At 51.5% G+C, this 11,928-nt stretch overlaps 5 protein-coding genes across 5 annotated transcripts; 3 read left to right on the top strand and 2 right to left on the bottom strand.

The window, feature by feature from the left end:
- Positions 1-2,329: 2,329 nt before the first annotated feature.
- On the top strand, positions 2,330-3,622 carry N7496_004012 (uncharacterized protein; the record flags this gene model as incomplete). The annotated part of the gene is made up of 1 exon (XM_056696943.1): positions 2,330-3,622. One exon carries the CDS (start codon positions 2,330-2,332, stop codon positions 3,620-3,622), a length of 1,293 nt encoding a protein of 430 aa, XP_056559155.1.
- A 1,106-nt stretch (positions 3,623-4,728) lies between these two features.
- On the top strand, positions 4,729-5,506 carry N7496_004011 (putative cell wall protein; the record flags this gene model as incomplete). Its single annotated transcript, XM_056696942.1, has 2 exons — positions 4,729-4,815; positions 4,889-5,506. The coding sequence occupies 2 exons, from the start codon at positions 4,729-4,731 to the stop codon at positions 5,504-5,506; spliced, it is 705 nt and encodes a 234-aa protein (XP_056559154.1).
- Positions 5,507-6,549: 1,043 nt separating this feature from the next.
- N7496_004010 (ATG3/ATG10 family protein) lies at positions 6,550-7,734 on the bottom strand (the record flags this gene model as incomplete). The annotated part of the gene is made up of 2 exons (XM_056696941.1): positions 6,550-7,096; positions 7,184-7,734. 2 exons carry the CDS (start codon positions 7,732-7,734, stop codon positions 6,550-6,552), a joined length of 1,098 nt encoding a protein of 365 aa, XP_056559153.1.
- A 446-nt stretch (positions 7,735-8,180) lies between these two features.
- N7496_004009 (putative cyclin) lies at positions 8,181-9,138 on the bottom strand (the record flags this gene model as incomplete). Its single annotated transcript, XM_056696940.1, has 2 exons — positions 8,181-8,825; positions 8,881-9,138. The coding sequence occupies 2 exons, from the start codon at positions 9,136-9,138 to the stop codon at positions 8,181-8,183; spliced, it is 903 nt and encodes a 300-aa protein (XP_056559152.1).
- A 1,040-nt stretch (positions 9,139-10,178) lies between these two features.
- N7496_004008 (uncharacterized protein) lies at positions 10,179-11,555 on the top strand (the record flags this gene model as incomplete). The annotated part of the gene is made up of 1 exon (XM_056696939.1): positions 10,179-11,555. The coding sequence occupies one exon, from the start codon at positions 10,179-10,181 to the stop codon at positions 11,553-11,555; it is 1,377 nt and encodes a 458-aa protein (XP_056559151.1).
- Between the last annotated feature and the right edge of the window lie 373 nt (positions 11,556-11,928).

The following is an 11,928-nucleotide window of genomic DNA, read 5'->3' as shown; positions in this document are numbered from 1 at the left end:
TGAAGGCTGTTCAACAGGTGGGATGATTCATTGAATGGGAATGTTCAGATACTTGTATCTTATTTAATTCCTGACCGATCTATTACTATTCTTGGACTATGGTCTTCGAAAAACCATCCTTGGCTTTCACAACGAGGGGCCAGGGCACCAAATATGGACCCTAATGACGATGAACGCGGCATTGAAGGATTAAATAAATCTGCGGAGTGGGGAATTGAGGCATTATCTAGGCTTCATCATTGATCAGTCAAGCAATAAATATGATGGGTAGGACGGGGCAATGGGTCTGGTGAGGCTGTGAGGGGCTGGAAATGTCTTGGGAAGTTTGGGGGCCAGACGCTGATCATCGAGTACAACGAAGTAATAAGATCAGATATCTATGTCGTATGTTATTTAGGATACGGAGGACATCCGACGTATTTGTCTTGAGGGTATTACGCTAAGTAGACATACAATCTAGTGGAGATCACCTTAATGATCCGCCCAGCCACTCGAGATACGCCTCATTCCAAGAACCTCATTTCATGATGTCACCGGAGTGAGATTTTTATATTGTCTACAGGCATTATCTGAATCTGTGATCCGAGTGCAAGTAACTCATTGGTGTGTAAATTTTAGTCAAGTAGTTTAAATGATTGCAAGCCGGCGTTAGAGGGTGAACATAATATCTAGATGACCTTTAAGTACGGGGAGGTCGACAAGGGACCAAAGTATACATCTGATTCCCTTTCTAGCAGTTCGGAGCTACCCTTGTCCATCTATCTTATCAATCAACTCTCGCGAGAGATCGGATGGTTGCGGGCTATTGCATTTTACCTCCTAGACCTATTTTGGTCATTAGGTCTTCGACCAACCTTATAATGCCATGTACGGGACTGGTGTTCTAGGTAATGAGGTGTGTGACTAGCACACGAGGCAAGAAAATCAAGGAATTGAGAGATGTATCCTAGACGGGGGGGCAGATACTTCTACAGATACTTTAAGTTGTACAAATAAATATCTCCAGATTTCATGGTTGGTCGGGTCGATAGGTAAGTATACAGCCCGATGTGGACGGCAATGACTCGGGATATGTTTGAGTTGCGACTCGTCACATTGCGCAATGACATGTGATAACTGAATAAATTTAGTTCTGAGGGGAATATCTCGTTCAAGCAGCATGTGACTATGGTAGATTGGAAATATCTAAATAATTGACGATGTTAGAGAGATGGGAAACTGGGTACTAACCTGGCGATAGTTATTCATCTGTCTGACTCGTACGATATATATAACCAGCAATGCTGTATAGCCTAATACGGACGGCCGCTTTCGTTCCAGCGCCAACATTCCTCGCACGATCCTCCGCGGTAAATGCGGGGAGTAGTCCCGTCCGAGTCGGGAGAGATTCTTGATCGATTATTGGAGACGAGAACCTGGAGAATGGGGGTCACATCCGACATCCCCTTTGACGTCATTTGGCCCTGGTCATCTGAAAGTCTCGTCCCTTTTCGCCTGCTGGGATTCTGACCGGACTTTGATCTTTAAACTACATCGACCCCATCTAGTTTATCATCCTTATCATTATTATTCTTTTGCTTACGGCTCCCCCCTGTCGTGGTGATATGGTCAACCTCGGCTCTGCGGGGGTGTGGCCTGACAGTCTATTAAACCGATTAAGCTTCACCTCCACAGGAACGACCCGTTCCCTCATGGCCATAGTGGGGTGACTTGCCACTGGTGGAACGAATCTCCAAACTAAACAGTCTGGCGCCCATTTGAAAGCTGCCCAATTTTCTCTCTTTCTTGCTTGTTCCCACGATCTACTGAGCACCCAGTGGTCGAGGGACGCGTGGTCGGCTTTCTGAGCAACAAATCCCGTCCACGAGCCATTCGTTCTTCACCGGTGTCGCATTGCAGACTTGCACATGAAGTCCGACCATACTATCCATACAGTACCTTTCAACTATATCGAATCTATATCGACGGGCATTTGAAGGCAGACCCTTCATCTGCATGTTCTACCTGACCGTTCCTGACCGCCTCCCCGTATGTCCCCACTGCAGCTCTGCTGCGATGCGAATCTGCTCGTCACATTGACAGCTAACGACGGACTGGACACTACTCACAGAATAAGCCAGCATACTCCTCGGCAATTGGTCTGCAAAATTTTGAGCTATTGAGCTAACTAACTGCCCTGGACGTGGTGCTTGTTACGTTGCGTGGTGACCTGGATCCACATCCCCCTCCCCCGAATCCCCAGACCCGCCGTCCGTTTGGCATTTGAAAGCCCAAAGAATTCGCTCTACACCGCACCTCACTACCAGTACGATCCTGGTCCTCCCTCGACATGAAGACCGCCGTACCCAAATTGCCTGACGGCCATGGCTGTGTCTATAAGGAGGTGCGCTTTTCACCAACGGCAACCCCTGCTCGTCGTGCGCAATCGGTTTCTACAAGCACCCCTTCTATGAACTCCAAATATCGACAACCGCGGATCTCTCAGGTCCCCAAGGCACTGGACCTTGGCTTAGACACATCATATATCGAACAATCACGAGAACTGCTTGAGAATCAACGGGCGCATCTTGAAAGTGAGCGGGCACTATTCGCCCAGGAACGACAATTATGGGCGAAAGAGCGGGCGCTTTTACGGACCAAGATTGCAGAGTTAGAGTCATTGTTGAAATCTCAACGGAGCCAGTCTATCATATCAACCTCCCATCCTTCCAGGCCTTCATTTGGGACACCGCAGTACCTGGACTCCAATGATCATCTCTCCTCGGCACAGGTGTGGGAAGGGTCAAGTCCAGGAAGTCGACCCACGAGGGTATTCCGCGACGAGGAGATCCCAGATAATGCTCACCTGTCGCCGATCAGCGAAGGCAGCGGCAGTAACCCTCCGTCCCTTGATGCGGCACTTTCACCACGGGCACGGGCTGTAGACGCCTCTGGCGCGATCGTCAGCATCCCCGTGCCCATCGAGAAGCTTGACAGCAGACTGGATGGGATCACCCTCAAGTCCACTGCTTTGCCACCTGGGGTCGTTGCTCGAGTGATCACCCCACCCTCACCGTCGCCCCTAGAAACCTCCTCCCCGGCTCCAGCCTCCGCCCCCTCGGAGCCTGCAAGGCCGGGGATGGAACACCGAAACAGTCTCAAGTTGAAGCTGTCAGAACTCGGCCTACCCAATGAGAATCTTGTCAGGGATGCTGGCCACACCCCAATGGCGATCATCGAGTTGGATGTCAGCCAGCTGACCACCCAGAATGCTTCTCCTGTCGAGATACTCCCGTCCGAGGAGGAGGAAGCCCCCTTGGCGCCTATGGTCACCCACGCCAATCAACCGTCCGAACACGCGGAGTCCTATTTTCCCGACGTGCCTGACGATCCTGCCCTCAAGGGGCCCCTTGGTCTGACTAATGATGAAGAACACGACAGCAGCTTCCTGAACGAACTTGATTCGCGGCTCCTGGATCAGGCCAAGCGCATCCTGTCTACTTCGACGATATCCGATGGACCCGACGAGGATGACGACGACGCTGAAGCGCCTAACAAAGGTGAACCGGAACCGGAAATCAGATTTAAGAAGTCTACCAACTTTGGCACGGCATTTGGAATATCGAAATTTGGGAAAATCTGAAAAGAACCATCTTGAACCTACCATCTTATATTGAAGTTTGTGATCTCTCTGCATCTAGCATGTCTATCGATGCTTTTCATCTGGGTTTCATTTCATCCTCATTTACTTGGGTTTTTTTGGTGATGCACACCGTTGCGACTACCCCATTTTGATGTTTCTAACAGCGGCGATGCATGATGAACTGATGAAGATACATTGAATATTTGCAATATATGATTTTTTTACTCTTTTCCACATGTGTTGTCCGTGTCTCCAGGGTGATGATGCCTTGATGTCTTGAATTTGCCTAGAGGGCTCTTGGCAAGGTCCGTATGAAACTTCCTGCGGTCTTTGATATTGAATATTCCTTGCGTATGATGCGTCAACCCTGTCCCAGTAGCCCTACTGATTTCAGTTGCAATTTGCCGCGCAGGCACCTCCTGCAATGGGGATTGGGGTTGTTCTGCTCCGGTTGGCCCGCCCCTTGCATTGTCGCTGCAACCTTCATCTCCCCCCAACCACCACGTGTCGTTGGCTTTCTATGCTAATCACAGACAGCGAGGATCAGGACAATCTTGTCCCAGCAGAGATGCTCGACAGCTCGGATACTCGGCCATTCCAGGCACATGCATAAGCTTCTTGGTCGCTTTAGGGCTTGCATACATACTCCAGTTCACGCCGTCCATGCGCACGAATCACCGTCGTCGTGGCCTCGCCGAAAAGACCCAAAAGACATGACACCTCCGATCCAGTTCGTGATTCTGAAGCGGGTAGTTCATTTACCCCTGGTACCTTGCCGATCGCCGTCCTTGTGGCGGTCTCCAAGCAAAAAGCCACCAAAGGGTTAGTCTGTAACCTTGCAGCGTCCTGGTTCCTGGCTAGGCCCTTGGCTCCTCTGTGCGAGATGCTGAGAACCCTCTCATGAGGACTCAAAGACATTGTCTCTCCAAAACTACATAAAGACCATGGATTGCGGTCCCAAACCTTCTCTTCTTCATCCATTCGACATCAGAGTCTCGGACAGTCATTCTTTCTCTTGACATTCGCTTCAGCATTCACTCTTCAAACGAACACTCTTTTAATACATTCTCTGGATTCATTCCTCCGCGCCTTATACTCTGTCAAAAATGTCTCCCAAGTCTTTCACCCTCTCGGCCGCTCTGTGCCTCGTTCTCGCCATTGGCCCCGCCTCTGTGTTGGCTGCCCCCAATCTGGTAAGTTCCGAACCACATGGACATCACGACTCCGATGAATATCCAAGATCAGCAACCTCACACTGCATATCAGGACGGTCTTCCTAGTCTCCCTATTCTCGGTGGTGACCAGACCCACGACGCTGCTCCCACCACTGGTGACAGCGAGCACGATGCTGGCGCTGGCTACGATATTGGCATCCCCGACGGTCCTGCTGTCAAGTTCGGCGCTGGCACCCACAGCGAGTCTCACGGGCCTTGCGGTCCCGGCGTGAGCAGCGAGAAGGATGCCGGTGCTGGCTACGATATTGGCATCCCGGGTGGTCCTTATGTCAAGTTCGGTGCCGGTACCCACGATGCTCACCAGGCTATTCCCTGCTCCGAGATCATCGAGGTTCCTACAACCACCGCGGTCATCGTGTTGCCTTCCACCACGGAGGTTCTCGAGATCCCTCCTACTAGCACTTCTACCTACGTCCCGGTCATGATTCCTCCTACCTACACTACTCCCATCTCGATTCCCACCGTGACTCCCGTCCCTGTCTACACGCCTCCTGCTCCGGTCCCCATCCGCTCGACTCCTCTGATCCAGCACCCGGCTCCCACGTCCGCACCCTCGTCCGTGCCAGTCTTCAATGCTGGTTCCGCCCTGGCTCCCGGTTCATCCTTCCTGGCCGCCGCTCTCCCCATCATCCTGGGTCTGTTCTACTAAGCCACGATTCGGTCTACGGATGATGCAGTGATGTGATCAAAGTCTCTCTCGTGGATATCCTCATATCCTACTTACACGTTGTCCTGCGTCTATTTCATGTCATTTTCAGTCTCTGATGTATCTTTTGCCTATCCTGGCTATCCTCTCCCTGTCACATGTTCTTCTCTTTCATGTCTACTTTTGGTTTTATTTATTATGTGGTCGCCTGTCTCCGGCTGGCGTACCGAAATGCTTGTATCTAGGCTGATATATGAGAGCCTTACTTGGTACTATACGGTTGGGTGGTTGTTCTTGTTGGGAGTCCGGACGTGCTATGCACATTCCGCACCGTGTCTTGGGGACACTGCACTATTACAATTTTTCTTTGTGTGATTGTGATCTTTGAATACATTGAATCTTCTTTACTTGAGGAGAACTCGCATTCATCTTTAATTTTGAAGTAGCCCTTGCAAAGTAAACTTTTCAAGTCTATACCCCTTAGGAAGCAAGGCCTCCTCTGCGTAGATGGTAATTTCCCGCTGTCCAATCAGAAACTGGCACTTGAGTCAATGCCGATCCCCCACAGGACTAGCTCAAGAAACTGCGGGGAGTCGACGCGAGGGACTATCTCGTAGTGCATTGTATAGCATAGTATGGTTTTGGGAGATACGATGCATCCCTTGCAAAGCCAGGAATAGGAAATTCGATAATAGGCTATAGAAGGTACCAGGACAAGGTATTCAGACGAAAAGAAACAGTGAATTCCTCTAATGCGCAAAATGCGCAACAACTAATTATCTGATACGGAGCAAAACGTCAAACCACAAAACCGATAATTAAATTTGAGCGGCCAGCAGCAAATATCGAACGCCAAGTCATGTCATGTCATGCATATCACGTATTCTCCCGGAGGTGCTTCGTAAAATATCCAAGCCTAGACCTCTGAGTCCCATGCACTAGCAGGCGAGAACTAGCCCGCTCATCCAAACTGCGAAACCAAGCTCTTGGCTGCGTGGGGACGAGAACGAGAAGGGGCTTTAAATCAGCACCAGACAATCTTCCACTTAGACTCCCATCGTGTGGTCGTGCTCAATACCAGGTGTCACACTGGCGATGAACTTGAGGAATACAACCAAATACTGATCCACGCGGATAGCAACTTGCTCCTCTTCATCGGCTTGCAGGACTTCCCACTCGTCACCACCGGGCTGCTGCTGTGCATGTTCGCTAAGTGACAAGCCCTTCGTATCGTCGACGAGTCCCTCGAGCCCACCGCTTCCACCGGCCTGTAGGGTGCGGTTTGCTTGCTCGCGCGACTGGGTCTGCTTCAGCTTCTCCATGCGGATCTTAAGGGCGGCATCGGCTCGATCAAGCAGAGTCTTCATGACGGATGCGTGGCGGCAGGGATGGACGGTGGCCATCTTTACACTGCCTTCGAACCAGGGGAAGTCCTCCAGTGTCACGGTCTTGTCTTTGTAGTCGCCGACAATATCCTCCATCATCAGGTGTGGAGGGAGAGGCTCGGACGGAGACAAGTAACCTGAGAGGTAGAGTCGTGGTGTCCGGTAGAAGTTTGAGTATGTGATATAAAGAGTATAAGTGCGGAGGGGCCTGGATAAACCGCAGTCATTGTTAGTACCGAGTAAAACATGACTCCGATCAGATAAGATGAAGAAGCCAAAGCTGATATCCACCTACTGAGTTGTCCCAGACTGTCCAGCAGGCTCGCGAATAATCGCCTCCTCGTCGTCGTCATCATCCTCCATATCCGGTATCTCTTCTTCCTCTTCTTGTTCGCCGAGGTTGCCTGATTCGTCCACCGTCCGTACATCGCGGATCTTCGCCTCTTGCATATCACGATCTGCAACGGTATCACGACCACCTCCAGTCCGGAGCCAGCCGTCATCTCCATCTCCTCCCGATGCACCCTCGCCACCTTCACCCGCAAGCATATCCCTCACGATCTCATCCTCATGACCCGCATCCCCGGCAAAGTTATCGTTCAACCGCCGGTGACACGGCACACCGCGAGTGACGAGGAACTGCTTGCCAGGTGGTAGATAGGATACCCGCTTAGCGGGGGTGGATGCATCGGCCCAGGACCATGTGGGAAACTTGTAGACGAGATAGTCGCCGGCGAGGACGAACTCCTCCGGTGTGATTTGGCCGGTTGCGCGAAAGGTTGAAGTGCGGGAGACCGGGGCCAGACGATCGCGCCAGGTAGAAAGTGTTGAGTGTAAAATGTTCATTGTGAGGTAAGTGGAATATCTATGCGCTATGAAAGGAGAGAAAGAAGTGTAGGTAGCAGCAGTTTGGGATGACGAGGGCGGGGAGGGGACAATCTTGATAAGCGGTGGAGCACATGATCGGCCCCGCGTGAGCTCATCGATTTCCCTTCGCTGTTGTCACCGCCAAACTTCCCACGAGAGTGCTAACCTTACTTTCGCTTCACCTGATTTGCATCTCCTGCCCTTGGCGGAGCCTCACGAACCAGCTGGTTTGCGAATGACTCGCTTGGTGGTCAGCTGCCCTAAGCCGCATCTGCTGTCTGGGTCGGGTATGACGACTCTCATATCCTCGAGCTTCCAGAGAGCATACAAACAGCCAGATTTACCCAGCAGATTTAGCCGGGTACAATGCCAGGGCAGCGAAGTATTGGCGTCTAGTCGATAAGACTTCGAATTCTCGAGCCCGCTCATTCACCTTCGTCCATCATCCGTCGTCGCTCAACCTCCGCATCAACCTCATCTATCTCCATAGGGATCGCCTTGTTCTTCCACACCTCCGTCTCTCTCCGCATGAAGCCCTCGGTGCTTCTCATTCCCACAACCAAAAACCCAAGCTCCTCCCGGTCGACATCAAACACCTCCCACCATTCTCCATCTACCAGCTTCACCCCTTCCTCCCGCGTAGCAAGATAGATAGCTGCCACGGCAAGCGCATTCGGCTGGTGTGTTACGTAGAGCAGTTGAGGCGAGAGTAGTGCAGCGTTGAGATGTTCGAGCACCCGGCGCGACACGGCAGGTCGACTCACACCCAGTGTTTGAAGATAGGTGAGGGCAATGGTGTGAGGGAGAGCAACGTGTGTATCAAAACCTAGTGTGCGAAGGATGACCGATTCAACACGCAGGAGGACCAGTCGGCCGGTCTGGTATCCTCCTTCCGAGAGGACGTAGCTATCTGGTGTCGGCGGCTGTGTCGGAGCCCCGCGTGGGTTCACGAACCACAGAGGCGAGGCATCTTGGGAGAGGAGGAGGTTATAGACATTGAGGATGGAGCGCGGCGAAGTTGGCTGGAAGGATAACTTTGCAGTCAAGTAAAGGGAAGCCGCGGAGACGTCCTAATGAGCGCAGAGTGAGAGGAGAATAACACAGCACACTCTTGTATTGTCATACCTTTGCAGAATAGATCCGCAAGCTGCCCCCATCGGCACCTAACCAGAATCGCGTAAAAATCACAATTGCCTGGGAAATGATGTCTTGCGACAGGTGGAGCAATACACCAGCGGCTTGGGTGAGTTGCGCGCCGGCACAGCGAATGGAGGTTTCAAGCTCCGAGGGCACTCCGTCGAGTGACGAGGAGGAATTGGAGAGCTGATCGGGGGTCGCAAGAGCGTTGGAAAGATGTTTCAGACCGGCGTTTGTTTGAGCCATGGTGGTAAGAGATTCGGGGAAGGTCGTAGAGGCAGGTTAGGTGGTGGAGGCTCGAAAGTGGAAGCTCGAGATTGAGAGATGCGAAGGAAAAACGGCCCGCCATTGTTCCTTTCCGAATCGAGTATCAAGCTTGAGGATGCAGACCCGCATACACTCGAGTATCTACAAGGGCAGCTAGAAGTTAATATTCCTATATTAATACATTCACATTACTGTCTATCACAGAGGACTGCGTATTATTCTCCAAAATAAGGACTTGACTTGGCGTGCTATTGAAGATCACGTGTTATCGTACCACGAAAATGGCGATTACTCTCGATCTTTACGACTTTATACTTCGTTGACTTCGATTTCATGGATACTAATGTTCGCACTATATATTCACTCGATCTTATTACTGCGTCACTGGCTTAGCATGGCTTAACAGAGCTCAGAGACCTACGAATGTATACCTCGGGCTATCTGTAATGTGTGCTATATGGGGGGAATGATTGGACGAGATATGAAGTCAATAGTTGAATATCCAGCATTATCAACAGATATCGTGGATTACAGTACTCTTCCATGATCTTTCACAACCATCATTATTCTCCGTTCTAGAATGCCAAAGATTCCATAGTGGATCTTCGGACTGGACAGGGCCCAGTGGAGAAGTTGCCGGGGTTCAGCCACCGCTATTTCAATAACCCCCCAGCCTCCCGTTTATTTACTCGGGAAATCGCGTTTCAAAAGAAAGGGAGCTGGGTTTTTTGCTCAAGTCCAATCTCATGCAGTGAAACACACGCTATTGAAATTACTATCCTTTGCTTTGATCCTAATCATCTCCCAATTCAAGGGGTCGTTTCGTCTACTCCTTTACCCTCGCTGATCGCCCACCCCCCCCCTCGTGGACACTTCATCAATCTGCACCACTCCACCTTTAGGCTCTCGATCTCCCTTCAGGTCACACACCTGCAACGCCACTGCACCCCCTCTGCTCCTCGATTCGACGTGGCGTTCGAATCCAGACTGGCCGCTACCTCCAAGTTCCCCTCGTCATCATGTCCTCCGATCTCTCCCACTCCTCGATTCCCCTACATTCCAATGCGTCACTAGAATCTCACGAGACCGTTGCCTCGTCGCCCCTAAACTCGGCGATCCCTGCGAACTCGTCCAAGAACCGCTTCCACAGTCTCCCTTCACATCGTCGGTCAAATACGGAGTACATTGCACGGCCCCCTATCTTTGAAGACAGCGTCTACGATTCGACATCCAGCAATCACCTCTCCAAGAACCGAGCAGCTCCAGCCTGGACCGATACATTCCCAAAGAAGAAGCTTGAAGCGAGAGCCAGGATCTTGTCAGATTGGTTCCAGGGCAAGTCAGAATCGGGCGATTCGGGACACAGTATGCGTCCTGATAGTCATCCCAACGGGGCTGGGATGGAAGCGTCTCGCGTTAGGGCGGGATCCCCGTCACATATGCGCAAGAACTCGGCTCCAGGGACAGGACGATTCTCATTCTTCGGCCTCCGCCGACCTGCTGAACAAAGGCTTGATTTTCCTGAACCTGCAGATGATGAATTTTTGAACCTCGATATTTCGGCGGCCCTGTCCACTCCCGATTCTGACCTGAGCAGCGATGAAGCTCTGGATAGTCTTCGCGATCAGGCCACTACCGTTCTGCAACGCATGCAAGAAGCATACAAACAAAGGACCTTCGCCATGCACCAGGTCCTTGCCGATCGGAACGAGAAACATGAAGAGCTCGAGGAGACTCGTGCTCGGGTGGACCACCTCAAGATGCAGCTAGACGGCATGGCCGCCAAAGTTTTGGACCAAGAGAAGGCCATGAAGGCCATGGCCGAAGAGTTGGAACAGGAGAGGCACTTGCGTCAGCGCGAGGAGTCTTGCAGCCGGAGTCGTACCATGCGTACAATTCCCCCTGAGGATGAGATCCCATCCCTTGTGCTTCAGACTCCTCACCGCGGCGGCAAGCGTACCAGCCATGGCACCTTTACGAGCGACTCGGGCTTCGAGTCTGGTGACGAGAGTGTCGCTGATAGTGTCTTCTCGCACAAAGAGATTGTCGAGTCACCGACATCTACTCTAACCGCCCCGTCACCAAGTCTGTCACAGGTCGCCTTGTCCGCACCCTCATCACTGCCCACGATCCAGAAGAACCTCGTTGCTGCCACTACAAACCCTGCGCCGGCGCGCTCATCAACGTACGAGCGGGTCATCAAGGGGATTGCCTCGACCCGTTTGGGCAGCTCTTTCGTTGGAAACGCCAACAATTGTAACATTTGCCATGGTATTCCAGCTTCGGAAGCTTGGAGCGTCATGGGAGTGCTGAAGGATGAAAACCGGGGCCTGAAGACGCGCCTGGGGGAGTTGGAGCTGGTCATTGATGACTGCTTAGGTCTCGTTGGTCCTTGAGCATGTCACTAATGACTACATTATGATGGATAACTTCTTGAGAAAGCTCTTGGGGGTCATGGATGATCATTTTGCGATCAAGGATTTGGATCCGGCGTCTGTATAGATAGAATATTTTGTGTGAAGATAGGAACTCATCAATCATGCTCTGACGGTAGGCATATAAGGCGTATTTGGGAAATATCAAAGGAAATACATTGTTCTCGAGACCGAGCGGCTGTTTGAAGCTGTAGACCCTGTTGGGAGCGACCCTGTCGTAGTGTGGGGATAAGCTCGGGGCCGTCTACACCGGGGTACACACCTTCTGGGCGCGCAGAACTGTAGCTTCTGGGGGGTTTTGATCGTAGAATGGAAAAATAATAGCAATTGACAT

Source organism: Penicillium cataractarum, assembly GCF_028827025.1.
Source record: "Penicillium cataractarum strain IBT 29864 chromosome Unknown utg000002l, whole genome shotgun sequence".
Lineage (NCBI taxonomy): Eukaryota > Fungi > Ascomycota > Eurotiomycetes > Eurotiales > Aspergillaceae > Penicillium > Penicillium cataractarum.
This window is presented reverse-complemented; position numbering and strand designations above follow the sequence as displayed.